At 46.5% G+C, this 26,465-nt stretch overlaps 1 protein-coding gene across 1 annotated transcript in view; it reads right to left on the reverse strand.

Annotated features, from left to right (window-relative positions):
- Positions 1-22,956, reverse strand: part of ACAN (aggrecan) — a 46,813-nt gene extending 23,857 nt beyond the window's left edge. Inside the window, 3 exon segments of the mRNA XM_039557529.1 lie at positions 293-664; positions 1,188-1,264; positions 22,511-22,956. Of these exon segments, the coding sequence (XP_039413463.1) occupies positions 293-664; positions 1,188-1,257 (442 nt within the window). The 5' untranslated portion in view covers positions 1,258-1,264; positions 22,511-22,956.
- Positions 22,957-26,465: the final 3,509 nt, after the last annotated feature.

Below are 26,465 nucleotides of genomic sequence, written 5' to 3' on the forward strand. Positions count from 1 at the left end.
CAAGGATGTCATCTTGCTGTTTCTGTAACTCACCTTCTACCACAAGAGTCATTTTCTTGCCATGTTCTGCCATGAGTCATTTTACTGGTTTGTTTAGTCTGGTCCTAGCCTGCTAAAATAAATGCTTGGCCCGTGGCTTCTGCTCACCCACCCATCACCTTATCTGTGACCTGAGAGAAAGGGTCATTATTCCTATGAGAGCAGTGCCTCCTCTACCCATGTACCTCTTCTTCCCTTCCACCCAGGCCAAGCAGCAACACACTGAGAGAAAAGAGCAAGGGCAGGATCCCACCTTTCACTAGGACCTCTATCGTGTCTTGTCTGTCCTCAATCCCGTACATGACTTCACAGCGATAAATGCCCGTGTGGTTGGATCTCAGCGCCTTGATCTCCAGCGTGGCATCGGTGGGGATGGCGGGGTAGTTGGGCAAGGAGATCGCCTCCCTGTACTCGCTGTTGAGCCGGATTTTCCCACCGGTGGCCACCAGCAGGACAACTTCGGTGCCGTTGGAGAGCTTGCTCCATTTGATCCGTGGGGTCAGCATGACACTGGTGTCCTGCTCTTCTGGGATGTTGAAGTAACACGGGATGTTCAGGGAGCTTCCCAGGGTAACACGCAGGGGAGACTGCTCAGGTATCTTGACTTCCAGGCCATCACTACTGTCTGCCAGTTCCCAAACAGAGCAATGGTTACATCAGTAACACGTGTAGTACAAACCATCCCCTGTTTCCATATGATCCAGGGCCTATATCTGCTGTGCAAACCTGTACCCACATATTCAGACATGAGCTTTTTGGTCTAGTCTAGAAAGGGAAGTTGTGGCAATGACCACTGCACCATGGCTGCTTTGGAGATTTGGACCAGTGCTGGATATGGGCATGAAGGGAACAAAGGGCTCTGCTGCAGCATGGCTGCTGCCCACGTGAGATCATGCCTGATAATGTTTCAAAAGGGAAATGCTGAAATTCTCTTCATTTCCCCACAAATCTGCCTTTGCCTGCAGCTATCTCCCTGGCTTCCCAAACACCAGAGCAGTGAGAGGCTGTGGCTCTCCAAACAGAGGAGCCTTGTGTGTGCACAGCACAGATCTTGGGTACACTTGTGCCTGGGGGCTGCCTGTCCTTGGGGGTGGGACCAGAGTGCAGGACATGGCTCAGTCCTGCTTTCCCATGGCCTAGACACGTACCTGAGAGCTCCACAGAGTCGGCTGCAGTGATGACTTGCAAACACACAAACACTAATAGTAAAGTGGTCATAATTTACCTGCAAGAAACAACACAGGGAGAAAGGATTTGTGTATGTTCACAGGGAGCTGAGTGCTGTGGATGCTGCTGCGGGGCAGTGCAATGCTTTCAGTTGCCCCTAAAGCCTCCTACACTCCTCACACCAGAAGGGAAAGCCCATCCCTGGGGAAGGATTCTGTCTCAAAGTGCCACTTGCTTCAGGAAGCAAGTCCATGAGACAAATAAATAAATAAAATAAATAAATAAAGATGCTCTGCTATGGACAACAGTCTGAAGTGTTATTATGCATCCCTTATTATATTGCTTTCCCACTCTTTCTTTGCGATTCAGTCTTACCTATGGAGCAGAAAGACAATTTTACAACAGGTCTTCACACACCTATTACTTATTTACTCAAGAGGGACCATCATATCCACTAAGCCTTTGCCTCAGAACAGGAGCTCTCCCTCACTGGGCATCCCAAATCAAACCAGAACTGGCTCTCAGGCCAGATGGTTGGAAGCATTTTCTATCCCTTAAAATGCTCTGAAGGGAAGTTTGCCCTCTGCATGGTGGAAAAGTCAAACATTTCAACTCTTTGGTCCAACACTCTTGCACTGAGAGCCAGCATATCCTTAAGGTGCAAACGGATCCAGAACTGATACAAGAAATCCACAGGATACAATCCTGGGCATCTTAAATCCACCCTAAAAATATCTTCTTGGGATCCCTCAATTAGTCAGAGCAACCTGCTTCTTCTGAAGGCTTCAGGAAGAGAAAGGATCATCCTGCTGACATTGAGTGACAGAAGCAATATCGGGAGGCCAGCTAATTTAATCCTAACTGGATTACCCTCCAGTACAATATCATGTCATGTTAAATCGCCACAAAGACTCAAGTTGGTTTCAATATTTCAAATAAAAGCCAGGTCCTCCGGCAGCCAAGCACAGTCTGGCATCAGGTTTCAACCCTGACTCAGAAGGAAGGACCACACCTACTGAATCACTGGTGCTTCCTTTGAATATTGGCTGTTGCACTCCTGTGATCTAGAAAGATTCCAGCTGACTTCATCTGACAGGTAACACTCTGGGTACGTGCCTATTGGCCTTGTAGAAAATTCCATTACGTATCTTCACTGGCACAAGAAAAGGCCAAAAATAAACCCCATCCTCTACAGTTCAGCATTAACCTTTCACTTATGAAAAAACTGACCATCATGCACTCATTCATTGGAACCTGACACACCACAAACCCTTATCTTTAGTGAATAGAGACAACTCTACTGGCAGAAAATAGGAGAGAACAGGGATGGAACACATTGGCAGAGACTTGTGGAGACTTCAGTTTGTAGGGCTGAACAAGATCAAATGGAGATATCCCATTTTCTGCCGTGCATGGGAATAAAATTTCAGGTAAGTGCTAACTTCAGGGAGAACTCTTGGAGCTGTACATGTGTTTGGGTGTCTCTCTGGTGAGGGGTGATGTCTGCACAAACAATGTATTACAAGCCTCTTCTGCAGATGACAGGTGACTTCATCATTTCCCTCCAGGGACGGGCAGTTCGGAGCTGACTGCCCCTCTGCAGAGGAGGTGAAGGAGTCTGGCAGCCAGCACTGGGTCAGTGGGAGGGGGCCATGCCCACAGGGTGGGCTGTGGGGGGGCAATGAAGTGCCTTCTGCTCCTCAGTAAAGCAAGGGGAATTGGAAACATCATCTGCTACTGACAAACAGCCTGAAATCAGCTTGGCCAAGCAGCCGTACCCAGGAGTCCTTCAAGAGCTGGCTGAGTGAGCTGCTGGCCCACTGATGTTCGTTCATAATCTGTGCTGGAGCGCTGGGGCAGGTCCCAAGTGCTGAAGCACTGTGTCCACAGTCAGCCAAGGTACACAATGATGAGCCTCAGAAATACGTGCTAGTTTGATTGACATAAACTCCAGGCGAAGTAATGGAAAATCTGATACAGAGTTCAGTTCATTAAGCACTGAAGAATAGATGTAATAATAATCTTAGTTAAGGCACTTATGTATAAAACAGGTGCTTCCAACCTTTTATTATTTTGCATGCTTCTAAGCTTGTTTGATAAAGCTGCCTGCATGGCAGCAACACGATGTAATTAGATTTTGATAAGGTTCCACGATATGAAGATGTGTAATGTCAGTAGTGCATCCATTAAAATGGCTCAGCAGAAGCCAGGCTGGTGGGTCTCTAATGGGATCCACCTGAGGGACCTTGAGGGAAATATTTCTAATGGGCATCCATTGGGGTCAGTATTAGTCCCAATGGGTTTCCAAATAGACTGTATTTTAATAGAATCAAATATAAAATTGTACAAGAGATGCATGCCTGACAATGGGATGTTGAGTCCTAGAAAGAAGTCACTCAGGAGAGCAACTGCTGTTATCCAACATTAAACCAAACAGGAATTCCTCTCTGTGTATTAGAGGTGAATGGTGGGAATACTTTGCACATCTCTGGGCTGTCATGAAGAGATCAGAAAAAGGTGGTGAAGAAACACACTAACAAGGATCTGAGGGCTGGACAGAATGCTTTATGGGGGAAGACTAGAAAGTAGGAAGTTTGAGCCTAATTATTGTAACAAATAAAAAAAGAAAAGCTGAGAAGTTGACAACTGTGCTCAGATACTGTTTCAAGCAGTGGCTGCTGGTGTTAAAGGGCTCTTTAATTTAGCAGAAATTCATGACCAGAACTAATAATTGTGAGACATATGCTGAGTAAACTCAAATGGGAAACAAAGTCCACGTTCTGCACAGTGGGAGATGGATCACTGAAACTGGTACCAAACGAAGTGATGCAGTTTCTGTCAGGGTGGGTCCTGCAGGGCAGAAGGGATCTGGGTAGAGGACACTCTCCTAACCACTAGTAGTAGCATTAAATAAAAGCTCTTACTTCTCCAGGCTGCTTAGATGAGGTGCCTTTCACCAACTTGTATTTTGCCAGAATTCAAGTAAGCTGAATAGCCCTGAGTGTCATGAGATTAACTCAGCCAAGAGAGGCAGGCAGCTTTAGACCTGGATTGCCTACTAAAGGATAGAAACACCCTAGAGCATGGAGGCAGAGATGTTTAACTATAACAGGAGTTGGCTGGCTGAAAAGACTTATAGAGTCTGTGGCTACAGCAAACTGGTATTGTTCTGAGTTGATATTTCTGTGTACATTGGCAGTGGACAGGAGGAGAACAGGTTCATCTGTCCATCAGGCAGACATCAAAGAACAGAATGCTCTGAATGGAAGAAATCTCCTTTGTTCCGAAGTCAAGACAAGCCCATGCACTCTTAGTCTTATTCAAGCTTTATGCTGATCTTCCACAAGAAAAACAGCCTCATATGACAACAGCCGGGACCAGCAGTATCTTTTCAGTTTGGTTTAGCTATGGAGGAAAAAACCCAACCTCTTCTTATCCCACAGAAGCCCAGAGGAAATGGATTTTCCTTGTGAGCAGTGGTTAACAAATCAGAATAACGATGTTTTGGGTGTATTCTGCGAAAGTGTTGAGTCCCTGCCAGTAAGAAACCCAACCTACTCCTCAGGGTGCTGTTTGCAATGTTGATCTTCATTTTTCATTCCCCTGAAGCATGCCAAAGAGATCCAGCCCTGAGTCTGCACGGAGCTCTAGTTGGGATTCACTGTGCTGGGAATGCCTTTGATTAATGTCCCGGTGTTACAGCAGTGGTTCCATGCTGCAATACTTCTACTCTGTGCTGTCTCTACTGGGATGTCCAGGCACATGCTAATGAGTAAACAGCTGCTTGAAGAAGCAGTTTTGGAAGCAAGTGAGTAAAGAGGGAGGTCTGTGTGAGCAGATTGCATGGATGATGGAGACCTGGTCTGTCTGGACAAGGGAACTGCGGAGGTTGGTCCTGTCATTCTAAAGCAACACCTAAAAAGACTGTCGGGGCAGAGGAGGGTGACTAGCTCAAGCTGGATGCTGTCTCTTACAGAGGAGTAGGTTCAGACTGAGTGGGCTGTGCCCAAGGAGCAGGAAGGTGCAGTTCAGCGTGTGGGAGCATCAATGCATGCATGCTGAGATGGGGTCTGGCACAGAGGAAAAGTGCTCAGGGGTGAGTGACTGAGCTGCACAACTGAGTAAAGGCACAGTACAGTCTGGAGCAGGCTAAGCAGTGGCAGGAGCATCCCCTGCTCAGGATCTTAGTGACTGGCCTCCAGCTGTAGCTGAATGGCTACGGAGAGAGCTGGACCTTGGAAATGCACTGGGAATACAGTCAGTGCCCCTACCATGTGTGTCATAAATAACACAGGCCTCTGCACATAACCTCCTTTGACTGCTTTGAAAATCATAGTGGTATTCTGGCTGCTGGAAAAAGGGGAGCTCCTGAATGCACAGGAACTACCAGATCACTGCTGGCAAACTCGAATTCAGTTCCAGAGTCCCTCTCTTCTGGCAGAAGAAGTCACCCTGAGGAGAAGTTGTTCCTCACACACTTTGGTGGAGCTGAAAAGAGAGGTTTGTCCAGGCTCTAGCAGGGAGCACTGCAAGGGGGTAATTCTTGCAGCACAGAGCCCTCCAGACAGGCAGCAATGGTCACACTATGCTTTCTGCCAGGTCCATGCTACAAAAACACCTCCTATCCCTGCAGACTGCTTTCCTGAGAAACTCCATTTGCACTTTCTGGGAGAGCAGCTGGAGCAGGCAGATTTTGTGGTGAGAAGAGAGAAGGAGGCAGGGCAAGTTACACAAGGTCACGGCTGTGCCTCTGCATCGGGATGACTGTCCCTGTGTGGGGTACAGAGCAGTCTGGAGGAACAAGAATCCAACCAAACTGCCACAAAAATTCTGGACATCCTACCATCTCTAACCAGTGCCCAAGACAGCAACAAGGTCCTCTCCAATTCAGCCTGGGCCAGGAAGAATTCAGGAAAAAACTCCTGCCTTTCGGAAAAGGACAGGGTTGGGAACTGCTGGTAGGCTCAGGAGCTCCCCACCCTGGAGAACAACTGTCCCTGTCACTGAAGTTTATTGCCACTCTATTTTACTCCTAAGACCGTGCTTCTGCATCAGGTTGTGTGCAGTGTCCTCAACTGGCTGCATATAAATATGTTTATTTGAGAATCTAAGTGTGTGTGGAGGGAAGCGTGTACCTATGTGCAGACAGGTTTAATCCCTTGCTCTTCCAACCACATCCCCAGCTTTTCAAAGGGCTGGAGAATGTGGAGAGAGCAAGAAAAGGAAAAGTCACTGGAGTGGAAGCTCAACAAAGTACCTACACAGTCAGACTGTACAGTGGAAAATAGCCAGATGGCCTGTTTGCAGCACAGCTGAAGACGTTTGCTTGCTGCAAAGCATTTTCTGTTCTAGTCTATTTTAATTGAGTCCCATTTGCAGTTTTTCCTCCTGTGGCCTTTGCTTGCTCCAGACCATGTCAATCGCCCTTGTTGCAATAGTTGCCCTCTTTTCCTTTTTTTTTTTTTTTAGTAGGGGCAGATGGATCATTTCAAGCTTTCCTCTCTCTCAGTTTTGGAAAGCCTTTAGCGCACTTGCATTTTCCTTCTGGCAGCTAATAAAATGTCACTCATTACCTCGAAGATATGCCTGGACATAAGCGCATGTCCAAAGACAATATTTCCTCTAAAATTATGAATATAAAGAGGCTCCTGAGCAAGCAGCTCTGTTTATTTAGCCTTGGATTCTCTTTCTTCAACTGGTTTTCCATCCCCGGTTTATTCCCCACCAGGGAACGGACCTGAGTTTCTCTAGGATGTGTGGTCACCTCCATCCAGCCTTTTCTCAGCATTATTATTTTCAGGTACCAGCACTTGGGACCAGGGGTTTGATGAGGTCTGAGGAGACCCCATGACCCAGCAGGGACATCAGGAGAGCACATCCTATGCCCTTGTAGGCTTCGGTGAAACGGTGGTTTCTCCTCTCCTCTGTAAAACTACAGACTGTTCCTCTGTGATCTCTACAAACAAACACTTTATTGTCCCTCTGTGTGTTCCCAGCCTCTCTGCTGGACTCAGGGTTTTTCAGTTAAAAACCTCAGCCAGGTCCAGGAAATGGGAGGGAAGGAAGGAGGGGGGAGGGGAGGGAGTGAGGGAGGTGGGAAAAACCGGTTTTATTTCTTCTTCTTCTTCTCTTTTTAAATAAGGCAAACTTTGGAACAGAAATATGGCAGTAAATGCGCTCCTGTGATTTTTCATGTTTTTTCAGCTGCAAAGAAAATAGGAGAAATATTCCATTCTGTCTGGCTTCCTAACCATTCTGTGAGTAAGACCTTTATGTGCAGAGCAGCTTGGATGCTTGGGTGCTTCGTTTCTGAAACCATCCCTGCAACAATAACCTCTTTTTGTTTTCCCCCAATCAGAAAGACACATGGCAGCAACTGCTCAGATATTTTGTCATCGAGGGATGTGGTCCTGGCAGCCCTGCAGCACTGGCTGCCTGGATTGCTGCAGGGGATGGCAAACTGGTGGCACTGAGGCACTTTTAGTGCATAAGGCACAAAACAGAGCATTTATTGAAGATTAGGGATAATGGGAGGTTTCACCTCAAGCCTCAGCTGGCTCCCGTCCTCAAGCACCCATTGCCACTGCAGGTATGGCCATGGTCAGACAGCTCTGTTGATGCACCCTGGTGATGGTACCAGGGTGCCTTTAGCCATGACATGAGCTCCAGAACTCCTCTCTGTCCTCCGGCACAGAGACCCAAAGATGGTGCTATGCTCTATCCTTTTCAGTGTCTTTATGACTTCTCTTCCAATAAAACAGTTGCAGTCTGTTATAGTCTGACTGTTTATCTGATTTTAGTGTACACACACTACAGGAAAAGCCAAAATGCTCAAGGTTGCATGCTGCTCATGCTTTCAAAGAGCAGGATGCCAGAGGAAATCTTAGCAAAACTAAACAATCCTGTGCTAGGTTCAGTTAGTGATCCAAGCTCAGACAGATGGTTTGGAACAAAACTCCGACTGAACACAAAAGTCTCCCAAGCATTTATCTCTTTTCTGATATCTGCCACAGAGCAGCTCTCATCTTCCCCTGATTTCCATTGGTTTTTCATTATATCTCCACTGATTTCAGCAACAAGTTAAACTCACAGGCTCCAGGACAGCAGAAGCCCAAACCACCAGCTGTTCCAAAACTAGCCCTCTTGCAGGAAAACCAGAATTGTCTGCCACTAGCAACACCCACCACGGTAATTCTTCTATCCTTCAAGGATAGAGAAGTGGCAAAATACCCACTATGGCAAGCAGATGACAGCTGGAGCCTTTCAGGCAAGGTGTGGGATCAGCACCAAGCCCTGGGCTGCCATGGCTCCAAGTGTCTGCTTGATATGGAAAGCCAGAGCTACGCTCAAACAGGCACTGGAGCCTCTGAATTCAAGGGAACAATGAGCCTTTGAGTCTGGTAGAAGCTCACACTCAAAACCCTCTCCAGCCCAAGAGGAGGAACAGAAACTTCTAAAGAGCAGTTAATCTCCTTATAAAATAGATGTCTCAGCTGAGATCCTTTAAAGAGGGGTTCAGCCTTTTCTGTCAGCAAGCAAGGGAGCCTGGAGCACTGTTAGACATCTAATTTTTAGGGATTGGTGGGTGTTTATGCACTTCATAAAGTCTCCTTATATCCTGTACGCTTTTTATCTGGAGCTGCTGTCAGCCTTAAGTGAAACTCCCCCGAAAGACACAAGAAGCAAAACCAGCACAACACAAAAGAAGAGAAACCAGGACCTCCTTGGATGTGAGGTGTGAAGATGGCAGCTTGGGCCATGATCCAAGGAAGTCAGTAGCAAGTCCTTCAACTGACAACTTTTTCCATCCAAATGCACTGGCTCAGTATAAACCCCATGAAAACCACAAAAGCTGTTGTTTCTGTGCACCTAGGATCCGAGCTACTAAAGCCCAGTAGGGAGGAGGAGGAAGAAAAGATTGAGGGAGCTAGAAAACCCTCTGAGAGAGCTTGTGTAGGACAGATAAAGCTCATCTGAGTGGCAGCATCCACTTGTCCCCACCACAGGATGTCCTATTGCTCTGCTGGAGCATGTGGATGATGAACAGGCTGCACTGGAGATTTTCCCTTGTGCAGAATTTGACTTCTCACTTGTTTCAGGAGAAGGCTGAAGCCTCATTTATGCAAAGCTGTAGCCTTAACAATAAGAAATCATCCCTCTCTGGCTGCAGAACGAGGTGTGAATGTGACTGCAGAACAGCAAATCTCTGCAGCGCTTCTACGCTGGCAGAAGATTCCAAAGAACCATGGAATGGCTTGGGTTGGAAGAGACCTTAAAGAATTCATGGACAACCCTTCTGGTCTGACCCAGCTCAGCCCTTCAGAAGGATGGCTTTCCAGAAAGCAATAAAGTGTTTGAAACCATGTTTTATTACAGAATCTGTAGGCATGGAGACATAAATCTTCACAGACTCTGCTCATTACTGCCCAGATCAGATAACTGTCAATGCTCTGCTACCCAACATCACCTTGAATGCAACATATGTGCTCCCAAGAAATGCCATGAGGAAGTTCACTTAACAGGGCACTGGGTGGCACTGGAAGAGACATTGCAAAGCTGTTTCCTGCCAGCTTCACAATGATCCTTCCAGACAGGCAGAAGACATCACTCTAGCTTGGAATGGCAACAACCTCAGGAGACTCAAGGTGAGAGCCACAGGACCATGTGCATGGCTGTAGGGTCTCTGTAATGACCACACCGTGGGTCACACTAATGGTGTGCTGTGACCACGTGGCCCCATTGCAATAATGTCCCTTCATGGGAATGGGCACCTCTCACAAGATACAAAACTGCAGAAACCTCTTGCTAAGGACACTTTCTACTGATGTGCTCCACACATCAGACTCCACCACGATCTTTGGTGAGGCTGTCCCTACTGGGAATGCACACAGCTGGTGATATTAAACCTCCTTATAGTGTCACATCTTGGACACAAAAGAGCTGGGTGAGCAATCATATCCTATCTGGGCCTTGCCATAGAGAGTACAGCATGCTGCTGGTGCTTAGTAGCAGTAAAAGCAACCTTTCATCCAGCTTGGAGGAAGAGCTTCCAGCTTCATCACAGTCTCAGTATCTGCCTCTTTTTGCTCCCCATTTTCTCTTTCCAAAGTTGGCACCTGAAAGTTTTCTCTGCATTAATTCCAGACATTGTGTAAACAGTGTGCTTAGATTTCCTTAAATGAGGCTGTTTCAGCCCCAGCTTTCCTCCCAAGTAGATTTCCTGTCTCATAAATTCAAGACATGAACAGTTTAGTTTTGCTAGGAAGGTGGAATCTCAAACTGATCCTCCCTTCGGGATGACCTGGAAGACAAAAGGACAAATGGCATGGCAGAGGGCCTGAGGTTTTCTGGTCACTGGCTGAAAAAGGGGAGCCATCCTGCCACGTGCTGTTCAGGAGGTAGTGCCAGTGGTCCAAGAGACTGTTACTATTTGCCATAAATAATCTGCAAGTTTTGAAATCTACCAATTTCGTGGCATATTTTTTTTCTTCATAACTCCAGAAGATGGAGAACAATCTTTTCTTACTGAGCAGATCACTGGCATTTTCATTGGAGAAGCAAGGGATTACTGTTTTCTCACGTATCCAGATCCTCAAAATATTTGTGACTCCTTAGAAAGACACATGCATATCAAGTGTTCACAGACATTCTTTGTGCAAGGCAAGCAGAGGAAGTCCTAGAAGAAAAAGAGCTTTTCCTCTCAGCTGCTACTCTCTGGGACTTCAGATAATTCCTCTGGCAGCAACGTGAACCCCCAACCACAATGCAAGTGTGGGTTTTGCTACTGCTGCTGAAGGATCTCACACACTCTGGTGTCAGAAGAAGGGTCTTTACCAGAGCATTTGGGTGGGTTTTCACCAAAGCCGTCTCTTGTCTGGGAATGACATGATCACCCTCAGTTCTGAAGGCATTGGGCTCGCTTTGCCTTCCAGCTTATGGAGAGGGCACACAGTACAAAGGGACCACAAGCTTCACATTCGGACTATAAATGAGGGTTTTGCTGCTTTGGCTGTGTTGAACAAGACTCTCCTACTTCTCCATTTCCTCTGCCAGCAAACTTCTGACAACTAAATTGAGCACAAAACAGCCATGCCAGCTTGTACTTCTCTAGGAGGTTGAATGGTACAGGAAGGATTAAGGAAGAGAAGCAGCTTTTCACTCCCATCTCTGGTTCTAGGAAAACTTAATCAATGGCTGGGCATTGCACCCCCGAAACTGCCTCCTGCATGACAGCAGGAGAATGGTTCACTGTCTCCTCTCATTTCCTCCTTGAGCAGCTCTCCCAGACCACTTTGTCCCCCTCTTGACAGCTTTAGCAGTGGTGAATGATTTTGTGGACCATGGACAAAGCCCTCCCTCTTGGTCCCTTCCAGGGACAGAGCCAAGCAACTGGCAGGTGCTGAGCAGGGGCAGTGCCCAGGGCTGCTGTCTGGCTGTACAAACCAGGGGCTTTCCTGTAAGTGTGTGGATGGCTTAAAGCCCTGTTGAAAACTCACCAGATAATCTCTTCTTTCATGTTTTCCCTCTATATTCATCCCCAGACACTCCCCCAGCCATTGCCATCTCAGGGCACCTGGTAGTCATAGAGTCACAGAATGGCTTTTGATGGGACATTAAAGATCATCCAGTGCCAACCCCCTCTGCTGTGGACAGGGACACCTTTCACTAGACCAGATTGCTCAAGGCCCTGTTCAACCTGGCCTTGAACCCTCCCAGTGATAGGGCATCCACAGCTTCTCTGGGCAACCTGTACTGGTGTCTCATCACCCTCACAGGAAAGAACTTCTTCTTAATATCTAATCTAAACTGCCCTCTGTCAGCTTGGGTCCATTCCCTCTTGTTCTGTCACTACATGTTCCTGTCCCAAGTTCCTCTCCAGCTCTGTTGCAGCCCATTTATGTACTGGAACATGCTCTAAGCTCTCCCTGGAGCCTTCTCCAGGCTGAACAATCCCAGCTCTCCCAGGCAGTCTCTAAAGAAGAAGTGCTCCAGACCTCTGAGCATCCTCATGGCACAGCATCCCTGCACAGTTCCTTCCTTTTTTTGTGTGCTCAGACTGTTCCTGCAGGAGACCCTTCTGGTGTGCAGTGCTCTCTTCACTCTTAACTAAGGCACACACTGTGTGTTTAACTTAATTTAACTAGCTCAGTCTATAAGTTCTCTGTTTAATTTAGTACTGCTCTGTTCTTTTGGGGCATAGAGTGCAGTCAACTGTCCTGTCCTGCACCAGTTATTCATTCCAAGGGGATTTCACTGTGCAGAGAACACTGAGGGATGCTCAGCTCTCCAAGCTAGGGGCACTTCCATTGGGCACAGACACTCCTCCACTGCTCCTATGCCCTTGTCAGGTCACTTTGTCCAAACAGTAATTCCTGCCTTTGGTTCAGACTGTCCTTTTCTTCTTGGGAAGAAACCAACAGGGACTCCAGGCAGAAAATAAATCTCTCTCTTGTGTTTTTCTACTATAGTGGTGCTTTAGAACCAAGCCAAATTGTACAGCAGAGAACAAAACATGACAAGAAAGAAGATAACGACAAAATAGTTCACAGCCAAACGAGCTTGTTTTGGGGCTGCCACAGAGAAGGACCATCCATCAGAGACCTCAAAAGCTTTAAGTCCTGTTTTATGAGACTGGCAGGGAGCTAGAAAGAAAGGAGCAAGGTGATGGAAAAGATGCCTAAGAAATTGTCCTTTCTCAGCCTCTGACCCCCCCCCCCCTGCAGTGGATGTTGTTCTCTGGGTGATGTATTCATCCACCCAGGAGGAAAGGTAATGGGATTCCTCATCATAAGAGAGAGAATAAGTGGCAGAAGAGCTTCAATTCCTTGTCTTGAGATTTCCACCGTGGCTCAGGACAAAACTTCCCCAAGAAAACCCTTCAAATAAACACTTCCTGAAAAAAGCAACAAAGGTAAAAGGATAAATTTTTAGTTATATAGGACCCATTGTTCAGTCCAAAACTCAATCACAGCCTTTTCCTTTTTTTTTCCAAAAGAGGTCTCAGTGTCTTCTTGAAACTCTGCCCACACTGAAAGGTCTGATCCCTTCAAACACATGGAGAAACTACCCTAAAGAACAGAGACACTGCACTGGAAATACAGCCAAACTCTGTGACCTGAAGGTATATTTTGTATATAGAGATCCTTTTCTCTACATACACGTGATTTTATAAATGGGCTTAGGTACGGTATAACTTAGGAGAAAACTGTGTGGATGTGACATTGGAAGGGGGAGCAAGAGGAAGACAATTACCCTCTCCAAAATGGGTTTCAGTCTACGGTCAATAATATCAATAATCCTTTAATTACAGCTCAGATCTGAGGACTCCACTGAATTACCCCAGCACAAGCAGAAGACAATCTCCGCCTTAGAGATCTTGGAATCCAGAAAGTGTGCTGCTGGCCAAGCCTAGAGAGCACAAATGTGAATTTGGGGAGACCATGGGAATCCTGAATAAAAGCAAGGTTCTTACATGAAATATAAAATTATTCTGTGAGGTGCAGACTGTGAAGGGAAAGAAATGTAACCTTAACACAAGCCACAGACATTTGAAGAGCTGCTGCCATTGAGCCAAAATCTGCAGTTTGCTAAGCAAAGTCCATTTGTCATACATTCAAAAAGAGAAAGTGAGGTATGGAGGAAACCCAAACAGCAATTAGATGGGAAAAACAAGTTTTCTGAGAGGTAAATAAATTCCTGTGTGTGAGATGTGGTTGAGGGAGAGCGGTGAAACGTTGTCCAGTGTTTGGTGAAGTATTCTGTAAGGGCAGAAGAAAATGTTGCTTTTCCAGAGATATGTGGGACACCTTAAAACCAACAGTGCCCACATTTTGAGGAACAGAAAGGCACCAACACAGATCCCCTTGTAGGCAGAATAACTGCCTGGCAATGTGTTTAAAACCTGCAAATAGGGTCCAGCATTGATGGAGGAGATGTGGGCTTTAAACTGGATCCTGGAGCATGTTATGCTGGTATTTTGACTCAAATATGCAACAATACAAAGAGAAACTGGATAAAAGTAAAATTCATTTTATAGTATTAGCATAAAAGACCAATTCAAATGCAAGTAATAATTACGATTTATTTTAACCTATCCTGTCATTCTCCCAGTAAGATGGGCAGGTAAATTATCTGGTGGCCAGATCCAGTTACCACTGGAATCAGTAGTAAAGACGCCATTTAACTCTGAGGCTGGGAACATTAATCCCAAATTCTTCTATTAAAACCTAGTCTAGACAGGTAACTGCTTGCAAGTCCTGAAAAGACAGCAGGGAGAGCCCTCAAAAGGATGTCTAAATCCCCACAAGTTAGCACAGAGCACTCTGCTTTCAGACAGAAGAAGAAGTGATTCCTTAAGACAATACAGAGAGGAAAATCCTCTATGGATTTTACACACAGTGTGAGAACTGGATCAAATCATACATAACATTTGGGCACTGTCACAGAGCAGCCTGCAGGTCATGGAAATTCCACAGCTGCAACTGAAGAGCTATCACAGCATTAGTGGACACTGAGGCACCACTGAAATAAACCACACAACAGGAGAGATGTTCAGGAAAACAGCAAAATGTTCAAACCAAAAATATTCTCTAACACCCAGGATGAGCATTCCCGCAAACACAGTTGCATGAGTCATGCTTTAAGTGAATGATTTTTAATGAAAGTATAATGGGAAGGTGAGGGGCTACACTGATACTCATTTTGGCCCTTAAAGTTTGGTCCATACAGACTCCAGCCTTGTCCAGCCAATATCTTGAGTCTCTCGAGCCTCCTGTGGGCGCTGGGGTGTGCAAAATCCATGCTGGACATCCTCTCCCCTTAGGCTGTGAGCTCTGTGCTTGCTCTCTGCACAGCTCAGTGAATCTCCTTCTCACCATAAGGATGTTGCAAAAGGGAATGAAAGCTAAAAGCAAGTATTTTGGAGAGCAAGAGACACCAGACCCACTGGTCATTAACAAATTTAACAGATTGCTTCTAAACTGAGCTTTCAAGGATCTTGAGTTCAAGTTTTGACACTATAGCAAAGGGTACAGTGGTCTCTCGTGAGATGCTGTGAGATTTCTGGGCATGTCAAAATTGTGCAGTAAAACTCTGATGGTCTGACAAACTGTGCACAATATTTCAGAATTTAGAGATGCAAATGGATGAGCAAGGCACATAATGGAATTTGCAGAATTGCTTTTCTCTGTCTTTGGGTACTCTGCTGTAAAACTGGTTTTGAATCCCTAAAGCAACTTCGGGAAAAGGACTAATTTTATAAGGGAGATAAATCCAATCAGCTATCTGAGCATCTAATGACCCTCGTACCCAACCAGTTTAGCAATATTATTGTTTAATTATACCCAACAGCACAGAAGAGAGACACATCTCTGATGGGTGAGGAACTGCATGCAGATTTACAGAAAACCAGTCAGCTGCACTTGAAGTTACAGAACAGAAAACAATCCAGTTGGAGAATAGAAGAAACTGGAAATGAACTGTGCCAGGGTTGAAGAGAAGGTGCCAACCAATGTATTTGTCTTCACTTTTGCCAGTACACACAATGGAGAAATGAGTAAAGTTTCAGTGTTAATCTGAGACTGCAGTGTGAGAAAGTTTCCATTTCAAGCATAAAAACCCCAACCTTCTTGTTTTTTTCCGCTAGACTATGATCCTGAAGTTGCCAAAATACCCTTTCTCCACCATTTCCTGAACAGATGAGGTGCCATGGTAGATGGAGGAGGAGTGTAGAACCTTAGCATCCAGGAAAGAAAGGGCTGAGCACAACATTTATAAAGCACATGTGTTTATGTCAGTTTCGTGTGCTTATTCAAGTAGGAAGCCAATGGCAATTGTATGCAAATGACCAAAACAAGAGCAGAAGTGAGCTATCCTGTGAGGATTTAAAATCTGGAAAAGGGCAGTGTGATATTCAGCAGAGGCCAGCTCACTCGAGAGCTTATTTCTCAGGAAGGCTTTGTAGCCCACACTGAACTTGAAGCTGTATTTCTCAGAGGGATGATGGTGCCTGGGCAAGATAATTCAGATATGCTGCCAGTGCCAGTGAAAGCTGGAAGCACAGCATTGAAGGTGAACTGAAATGAAGATCTTGGTTGACTCTGAGTTCGTCATGTCTGTAACCCACGTGCCTACCTGGATTTGGCAAAAGAATGGCCAAAATGGCCCAAAACATATTCATATGCTGATGGGTACAAAGGAAGGTGCACGTGCCTATCGCTGTGCTGATAGGGGAATGATTTTGCAGATGAAATGGATGCAGCACTGCAGAGGGGATCAAGGGCATGCTGGGGTTGGTCTGGAGCATTTCAAAGTGCTGGACAGGTTCAGAGCTGAACCATAAGAGCAATGAAGACCCTTCTGTCCTTTGCTGAACACATCTCAACATTACTGGTGGTGCTGAATCCTTTCCATGGCTCCTGTAACAGGCAGGAAGCCACACGACAGGACTGGCAAGTGATGTCTGCTCTAAGTAGCCTCAAGAGCTTTTTTCAGGAGACATGCTGCAGGAAATCTGGGAATTATGAAGGCACAAGGATTTTGCCCTGAGTCTGGAAAAATGGCTCCTGGTCTTGAAGGATGCAAGGAAGGGTCACAATCCCACGGGCTAGCTGGCTAAACAAAGGGCTGATCCCTTTTCCTGCTGGCACACAGTGATGATTGCACGGTAGCATTAGCTCTGTGGCCACTGACCACCCTGTTTTTTGAGAGAAGGCCCAAGTATCAGTGGTGAAGGGCTAAGCTGGGAGCCCAGTGTCCCTCTCTGCACAGTGCTGGTGTAGTAGGCAGTATTAGCAGAGTAAGAACCCTGCAGCCTGATGGGATCACTTACATATCAATTACCACGAGGCAGCAGGGTATTATTTATACAATAAGTGCTATACAAAACAGCAGGGCAATATTTAGAGGGCAAATACTGTGGACAGGAAAGCTGCAATTTGTTCTGCAGCAGCCGGATGTTCTGTGCACTCCAAAGTGCCAGGCAGGATGAGGGTGATGCTTACATGCCAACTCCTGTAGGAGGACAGGTTATTATTTAAACCCCAGATACAATGATAGGGAAAGAGTATTACTTACTAACCAGGCCGAATGCAATAGCAGCAGTGGCAGTAACTGCATGGTGTAATTTACAACAGAGGAAAAGACATCATTTGCAGACCAGCTATTACAGAATGGGAGGGTGTTTGTTGTGGTACAGCACTGAAGTATTACTTTGAAGCTGACCACTATAGAGGTACAGGGTATTATTTATACACCCAACACCAGAGAAACTATTTTTTTGGGGTAAGTAACAGTGACAGTTAGTCATTTATATGAAAGCCATTCTGTAATTTCCAATATGTAACCTACATGATTATTTCAACCTTGAAACTGTGGTACAGATGATGTAATGTTAATTGTACTGAGATCTACAGCTGCTCTACCACAGGGCTGCTAAACTGGAATAATCTTCTGAAGTCAGTAGATTTATGCCAGCAAAACTACTGAATCTGCCCTGCCCTGTGCAAAGCCTGTGGTGCCTGGGGATTTCCAGGGGTGCTTATCCCTGACCCTGTGCAGGATCCCAGCAGGAGCTGCAGGTTTTGCTGTGGATTACAGGTTATTCAATCACCAGCACAGCGACTGCTCTCTCAGCAGAGGTGCAAATGATGGATGGGACCTCCAGCTGGGAGGGATCAGCAACATTTTCATCTGTTTATCAGCTGCTGGCCTGTGCATTTTTTTCACACACCTTTCTCATCCAGTCTGTGATCTAACCTCAGGCAGGAGATGTTCCTTGGTTATTTCCTTTTAGTTTTCCCTACAGATTTTTGTGTCCTGTCGAATTATTCCTGTTAAGTCAAACCCGTATGTCTGCAGCCACAACAAACGATTCCTTTTGTCTTTCAGTGGTTGTCTACACTACTAAATAAACAAATAATAAAGTGTTCTGCCAAGTCTTCTGCCCACTGCTAACCAAGGGCATTGGAGAAGCCAAAGACACATGGAAATTGCCAGACCAGATGAAACCAATGGTGTGTTCAGACCAGTATCCTGCCTTAGACAAGACCTATATTACCAGCTTCAGAGCAAAGTTCTCATCATCGAAAAATAGGGAGAAAATTGCTGAGGAGGAAGTTTCTTTTTAACACGAGGCATTCAGTGGTTGCCTTCTGCCTTGAAGCATGAGTATTTACATTCCATATTCTCCCACTAATGTACACTAGGTCTATTTGGCATGGCTTAATAGGCAATTTTACCCCTCAGGCCTAACCTGTGAGCACCACCCTGCCAGAAGAAATTTGCTGTCCTGATCACTTCATCCCCATGATACGAGGTGGTTGCTCCTGCAGATGCCCTTTTGTCTTGTGCCACTTGATACAGCCCCTGTTGAAGTGAGTCCCTTTCCTCCAGGACCTGCCCTACCCTCTGCTGGCACAGAGGAAGGCGGGGTTCAGCTCCCCCACAGCAAGGTGTGTCAGGAGACCCCTGGCTCCCAGGTGGTTCCCTGATAACACGCTGGCAACCAGGACTATCCATGTGTTCAAGGCTCATGTGGTGCCTCACTAATATCATAGCAAGCACATCTTCCAGGTCAAGCTGTCCAGACCTGCCTCTCCTGGGACATCCCATAACCCAAATTCTTCACTGCCATCACTGCTCCTTTCCATTATAAGCCCCCAAGCAATTAGGACATAGTGACAACCTGGCAGGAACTGAGCAATGAGGTAGGACTATTCACTCACCTGAGTTAATTTTGGGTCTTGCCCAAAGTTCTCCCTACTTCAACTGCTCCAATTGTCCTCTGGCTTGCTCTATAAACTGGTTTTTATGGAAAAGCCATGAGTTGCTATGCCTTGGTTGACATAAAGAACAACTACAAGGGTGAAAACCCAGAGGATTATGCTTGTCAGAGATCTCCCATTTCCCTACCTTCATCTCTTGCTCCCTTCTCTCAGCAGAACTCTTTCTGTGGCTGTCCTCCTGTCCAGCTCCCCTGCACAGCAAGGTTTCCCCTTCAGCCAGCCTCAGGCACTGGCAAAACCAGTTTCCAGAACAGAAACCCACAGGCAAAGCCAGCTTCCAGGCTACCTCCATGCAGCACATACAGCAGGAATGGGGTCCTGGTGGCTTCTGGACCTTGCTATGTGACCACCATGCTCAAGGCACAGCATCTCCCTTATCCTTGCTTGGTCACAACAGCAGTGACACGGCTCCAGCTGCCTCCATCAACGTGCTGGAGCCTTTGGGAGAATTAGATCACTACAGCCGATGGCACAGCAGTTGGGCTTGTAAAGCAGGGGAAGGAAGTGGGAGCAAGGCGGTCCACGGGGCTGCTACTTAACACCTCAGGGCATTTCGACAGCTGAAGCACATGGAGGGTCTTGGGGTGTGCAAGTGGAATGATTCTGGTACTTCTCATCCTTCCCCCACCCTTCTGCTCTCTGGTCTGTATGGAGCAATCGTTGGGGAGGGAGAATGTCATGCGAGGGAGATGTGGAAATTTTTCTTAAAAAAGGGAAGTCCAATGAAAAGCGCACGAAGGAAAAAAAAAATCTCGGTGTGAAGCGTCTCAAAAAAGGCTGCGCGGGTAGCGCGACAAAACCCCCTGCCTATTCATCAGGCCAACAAAAAGCTTCTTTAGATTTATACTGTGAGCCCATTGAGAGGGAGGGGAGGGAGGCAGCGCTCACACACCGCCCTTGTGCACACAGCAGAGCCCGCAGTCCTGCCCCGCACACACAGGCTGGGCTGTTCTGCCCGCTCACAAGGAAGCTCTGAGTTTTTAAAAGTAAACTGTAAGGTTTCCGTTGTTGCACTGGGCTCAAGTACTTTTTTTTTTTTTTTTTTAAATATATAACAGCTCCCTCTCTTTGCTGTCCCTCTCTCTCCTGCACTCTTTACACAGCCCCGGCTGCTCTGGGCTGCTCGGCAGCCGTCGTGCGCTGGCTCCCTATGTGGTCCAGACCCGCTATGAACACGGCTTTTGTTGCTGCTGCTGGGAAGCTGCCTGAGAGCGGCACACACAGCCCGGCTTGTTCCACACGTGGAGGCTGCAGAGGGCTCGGGAAGCGTGGGGGGGAAAAAAGGAGGAGGAGGAGGAGGAGGAGGCGGAGGAGAGCAACTCGCGTTAGGGTTGTCCTTGTCGGGTAGAGCAGGCCATTCCACCCAGCTGGCAAAGGGAAGGGGGAAGCAAGGAGACGGAGGCGGGTGGTGGTGGAAAAGATGCCTCAGGCAGCTAAGAAAGGTCCCGTTGATTTTAAAATGGGACCAGCTGGCTCTCCACCGGCCCACGTTGCCGACGGGTGTAAGTCAGCACGGGAAGGCAGCGAAGTCACCGGGTCTGTGCAACTTATGTTTGCAGAGGATCTGCCCCGGAGAGGGAAGAGGAGAGTAAAGACCAATAACGGAGTGGACTTTGGAGTTCCAGTGTTCCTAATCATTATGTCCATCCCTGGGTGATACCAGAGCACTGAACAACAATCTGATCTTTTTTCATTCGTTTCTGTCTTTTAAGTGATACCATCCATCCTCTTTTCCTCTAAACGTCTTAATATTCCTCACTTATTGGGGAGTATTTTATAGCAACGAGCTTGCAAAAGAGCTCAAAACCAAAGAGTTTGCTCTGATGGAATCTAAGTCTGCTGAATTTTGTTTAGTGTCCTCTTTTCCTTAGCAAGTTTTTCCCTCCACCTCTTTCACACCCTCAATTTCCTATCCTGTCGGCTCTCTTTGCCCATCCATCCTCCAGCCCCCGTGCTGCTGTCAAACCTGGCTACTGTACACGGAGGTGATTATATGAAACATTAAACAGCAGTTCAAGCGGAACAGATGGAGCTTCCCCCCAAAGACTGCTCAGGCTGCAGAAAGAGCTCAGTCTCTGTCCTGCCCAGTGATGGTGGGAGGTGATGCCTCCCCTTTTCCATTCTGACAACAACTTGAAACATCTCAGAAAGGGGCAGCGTCCCCTTTGACCTGTCAGGCAGATACAGTCCCTTCAAGCCAGCAGGAAAATATAACATCAAACAACCAAAGCAAAGAAAGAAATAGTTCAGCTTCCAATAGTGCCTTTGCAGGATTTGAAACCCCACGAAATTCAGTCCCCAAACCACTGGCCCCTCTGCCCAGCCGACATCCTTTACCAGGAGCTTGTAGATGAAAACCAAAGTAGTGAGGAATGCTAAGAAATTCCTCTCTCCCAACTATTTCGTTGTGGGATGTTTTCCCCTTTCCACATCTGGCAAAGCTATTTTAGAAACCAAGGGAAGCTTTTCAAACTGATGTTTTTTGGCTAAACAACTCAAAAGGGAAAGGTTAAAATGTACTCTTTCTTCTGTGTGCAGAGCACTACTAAGCACAGGATTTAAATGAAGAGTCTTAAAGAGCAGTAAATGAGTGGAAATAAGTAACTTCTGACAGAGATTCTGACAAATAAAACCTTTTTTTGCTCGCTCTACTTCTGGAGAAGAGCTCAGCTCCCTGAAAACTATTGCTAAAAATATGCTTCATCTGTGAATGGATTCGGAAAACGGGCAGGTACTGAGGAACGCCCGGAGCAGCTCACTGGAAGTAACCCAGGGGACTCTGCCAGCCGCCAGTCCCTGACATTCTCACACAAGGGGAGAGCTGTCAAACCCTCGGGCATCTCGGTTCTTTTCACTCTTTCTGAATTTGTCAGCCCCTCCAGAGCTTAACACCCCTCCAGCTCAGGGGTCACCCTCTGCCTGCGCTGTGGCAGAGCAATGACACTGAGCAAAGCCACGACCACAGGAAACCCCGGCACTGGTTGGGACACTTGCAACAAATCAGCAGGACAGCAGCCACCATCCCCAGAGCTCGGGAACAGGATCAGACACATCACCTGAGCTCCAGCGGCAGCTGGAATCCATCACAAACACACACCCATGGGTCGGAGGGTCTGTTGGGGAGGGAGAATGGGGATAACCCTGTCTGCTCTCCCACCTCGTGGTTCTGACTGTAGGATCTCTGACTCTGTCCTTGCTTTCCCTCCCTTCCCCAAGCCAACTAACAAACTTGGCACACAGGTGTTCCCCCTGGCTATAGGTCTGCTCCCCACAACGGGTGGGATGCTGCTGAGGACCCTTTGTGCCGAGGTGAGGCACAGGCTCCCCTTCACAGCAGCGCTGCTTGCAGGAGGGAAAAGCTCTGGCTCAATCAGTTTTACAACTTTTCTCACATTTCTCTGCTGGTTGCTCACCAGGGAAACAACCAATCCACTGACTGAGAGCCTGCTTCTGTAGAGTAATTAGGAAAGTTAAAGAAAAGACACCAAAGAGAGAGAAAGGAGGAAAGTGCGATACGTTACCTTTAACAGTTCAGTGCAGTGCTTCCAGAATCTAAGTCCCATACACCTGGCAGAGAAACGAGGTCTTTTTCAGTGTTCAAGAAGTAAAGAGCTTGCCACTTCTTGCTGTTATTGTATGTCTTCTTCAAAATCTCCAGATGAATTTTCCTGCGTTTTTGTTTGTTGGTTTTTTTTTTTTTCCTTCCCCGGTTTCCCAGAAGAAATCAAAATTCCCTATGTGGTATTTCAGGTCCTTTCAGGCAGTGGCAGCAGCAGCAAGCTTGGAGAGTAAGTACTGTGTGTGAATGGCAAAAAAGAGAGAGAGGGTTTCAGACCACATTAGCTGCCACTGGCTGCAAAAGAGACCATCAAACTCCTGTCAGCCTCCTTAGATACCTCTTGAAGAGCTGGCATCTAAGTGTATTGGATCCTCCTCTGGATTTTAGAGTAAAGGTAGGCAGGCATCCAGGGGGCAGGGGGAAATAGGAGGGCTTATGGACCGAAAAGGAAGCCCAGCCTCTTGGAAAGAAGGGGAAAAAAAAAAAAAAGCAACAAACCACCAAACCAAATACCCAACCCAGAAAAGAAAAGAAAGGGGGAAAAAAAAAAAGCATTACCAAAAAAATACTGTAAATGGAGAAAGCCGAATGGGGAGTGGGGGGATTAAATTTAGCCCTCTGGTTTGGAAGCAAACTGGCTGGGGCACCACAAGTGGTTGAGAGAGAAGAAATAGTTTGTGCAATAAAAAGAGAACGTGGTTTATGCAAACTAAAATAAGATGAAGCTAATTAAGGAACCTGAGCAAAGTATTTGTGTCTGCAGTGCAGTCAATATCACTGCAGTCTGAGCAGAAAGGAGCAGATCCACAGGGAAGCCCAAAAGCAGCAAACAGGACAGTGTAGGGAACTCCTGCATGGCCCCACTTGCTGCTGAGGGAGGGAGGCAGGTGATGGAGGGAAGGAAGGGATGCTCTGCATTTGGAAAAGGGAAGCCCCTGGAGCATCAGTAACTGATAAGTGATATAAAGGCAGACAAAGGAGGCATTTGGGACTGAGTTTGCTTAAAGGTTATTTGGGGTGAACTGGGGAGAAATGGAGAGCCTGTACACACCTACTAGTGGTGGAGGCTGAAGAGACTACCCCAGAACTGAGGAGGAATCCATAACTGAATCCTTGGCAGTAGTGAAGCTGTGAGAAAGTGCTGAGAGGACTGTAGTGTGTTTTCTTTTTTTTTTTTTTTTTTCTTTTTTGTCTTTTTTTTCCTGTGGAGTTGCTGGTACCTTTGAGAGGGATAAAAACTGTGATTTGAGAGGAGGGGATGGGTCTATGACTGCAGACCTACACCTTGGCTTGTGAAGGGGCCAGATGACAGCTGAGAGCAGGTGAGAAACCGCTGAGGTATTCACAGTTGAGAAAAGCACTTTTGTTTGAAAAATCTGTTATTTCTAACATGGAAGAGAGCACCACCAGCCTAAAGTAAAGTCTGAAACTGAGCACAGGGAGGTCCCCCTGTGCCCTCCTTGCACCCAAACCACATGGCTGCCTCAGTATCTCTCCTTCCACTTCTCTTTTAATATCATCTTTGATATCTGCACTTCCCTCTCTTTTCCCAACATCCTGCTTTGCTTTCTGGTTTATGATATAATAGCTTCTCCTCTCTCCAAAAATTATTTTGGTCCCCATGCCTCATTTCAAAACTTGCTTCCTTGACTGCCTCACTCTTTAACCTGAGGCTCATAACCACCAGCCGTGCATCCATCATCCTGACAGGTAATGCTCCCAGACCACAAGAGCATGGATCCTCACTTCTTCCTGCAAGTACCTTATTCCATCTCAGAGATTCAATACCGAATATTGGTTGCGAATTTCCCTTTGGATTATCCCACCCCCCCATTCCCCTTTTTCCCCCCCAGTAGTTCAGCACTAGATATTAACTTCAAAACTTGCCACGTGCCCATATGTTAGAAGTCAAAAGGGCAGCAAGGGAAAGCTTTGGAAAGGACATTGGAAAGGACAGTGTCTTTGCCATCTGAAACACTGCCTTTGATGCAGCCTGGCACACATGGTTGGGTCATACTGAGCTTCTTATCCACCAGCACCAAGTCCTGCTCCTCACTGAGGGTAAACTCAGTCTGTTTTCTGCCCTGCCTGTATCTGTGCTTGCTTCCCCCACCTCACAAGCCTGACAGTCTATACGAGTGCTGTCTGTTCATGTCAAATTTAATTCTCCACCTGATGAGATAAACCAGGGCCCTTAGCACTTACTCAAAGGGTATTGGATCCATCCCAGGGCTGCCACCACCTGCAGGTGCTGGGTGGGCTGGGACAGACAGGGCTGTGCTGGAGCATCACCTGCCTCACCCCCTCACTAGCTGGGGTGTCTCCTCATGGGCAGCATGGTGCAGCCATAGCAATGAAAGGAGACAGGTAAAACACACTGCAGATAGGGCATGACAGCTCATGCTCTAGGCAGGACTCGGTATTTCCAGCTGGGTGTGAAAGACACATAGACAGGATCTATAAAATGTGACCTGGCTGATTTTGCTCAGACTCACGTACGTGAGACGCTCCGAAACAGCTCATGCCTGACCACAGCCCTTTCTCCCCGTAACATAAAGATCTTTTGGGAAATGTACATGTTTAGTTGTTTTGCTGTGGAATAACTGAGCCCTCTGTACCCTCTGCTGCTGCCGTGGTTTGGCAAAGAAATCCTCATTTGAACCTTTGGTGAGCTTAAGCCAGGGAACAGAGAAAATTCCACTTCGGAGCTGACCAGCTAGGAAAATGTGATGCTCCACACAGAGTGGTTTCTTAGCAGCTTCAGGAAGGGGATAGAGACTGCTCAGTACCTGCTGGCTGTCCCAGTTTTTTGTCTGCATCAGGAACGATTGGAAAAAGAGCTAAATATGTTCAGAGAAATTGTGATTCATAAACTGCTCTTGTGTTTGTTTGTTCCTTAAGCTGAGGAGTGGCCAGGTAAAAAAAAAAAGTCACATAGATGACTTTTGTTTTTTGTTTAAAGCAGGAAAGCAACAGTTCATGGCTCTTTGAAATACAGGTAACACATTGCAAAAGTGCTTGCAGTTAGGTAAGACTTTTACATGTCATTATAAATTCAAAGGAGGCTTGTGTCTATTCCCAGTGAAGTTTAGCCTTCAGGGAGCACGAATATTTGAACAGAGAACAAACCCTGTGGCCAAGGAAAAGCGGATAATAGCTTTTCTGTGAAAACTATTGAATATCCAGAATTTATATGGTGGAAGCAGTCACTGAATGAAAATGGCCAGAAAAGGGAAAAACACCAGACAGAAGAAGGTTGTGTCAATTAAGGTGATAGTTGAAGTTTTTCAAAAGCAATGAAAGGTGGGCTTGGGTGGCTTTTCAGCCAAGAGAGAGAAGGGAAAAAAAGAGAAATAGAACAATGGTAGAATAAAGAGTAAACCTTTCAAACTGCTTTCAAAAATTGTTTTAATTAAACCACTCATGGCTGTGAACTGCTGCTCCTTCCCTACAACTACCAGAGCAGTCATCTCACAGCTCTCAGCTTGGCTTACTCACAGAATGAAAAGGAGCGCACTGTGTTCCTAAAACACTTACTATTTCTGGAATTATTGCATTCTATTAAAATCTAATTTGACATTTAAAGAAAGCCACTGGGGACATGAGAAGGGGCTGTAGGATCCCAGCTGCTCTGTGCACAGGTAGCTCAGTGGGTGCACAATTTCAGTCTGTAAATAATTAATGCACAATTTCAGTCTGTGCACGATTTCAGTCTACGAACACTCATCAGGTTCTGAAGATTCAGGGTCAATCCAGGACCTTTGGGCTTGTGTCCAAAAAGTATTGTTCATGCTTTTACAGTCAGTTGTCTGACATTGCAACAGACACTTCTTGATCAGCTGTCACAATTTCCTTCAGTGATCAATATTTGAGCTCTCCCTGCCCTGTGGTGCTGCAGAAGCTCTGACACGACACTG

Source organism: Corvus cornix, chromosome 10, assembly GCF_000738735.6.
Source record: "Corvus cornix cornix isolate S_Up_H32 chromosome 10, ASM73873v5, whole genome shotgun sequence".
NCBI lineage: Eukaryota > Metazoa > Chordata > Aves > Passeriformes > Corvidae > Corvus > Corvus cornix.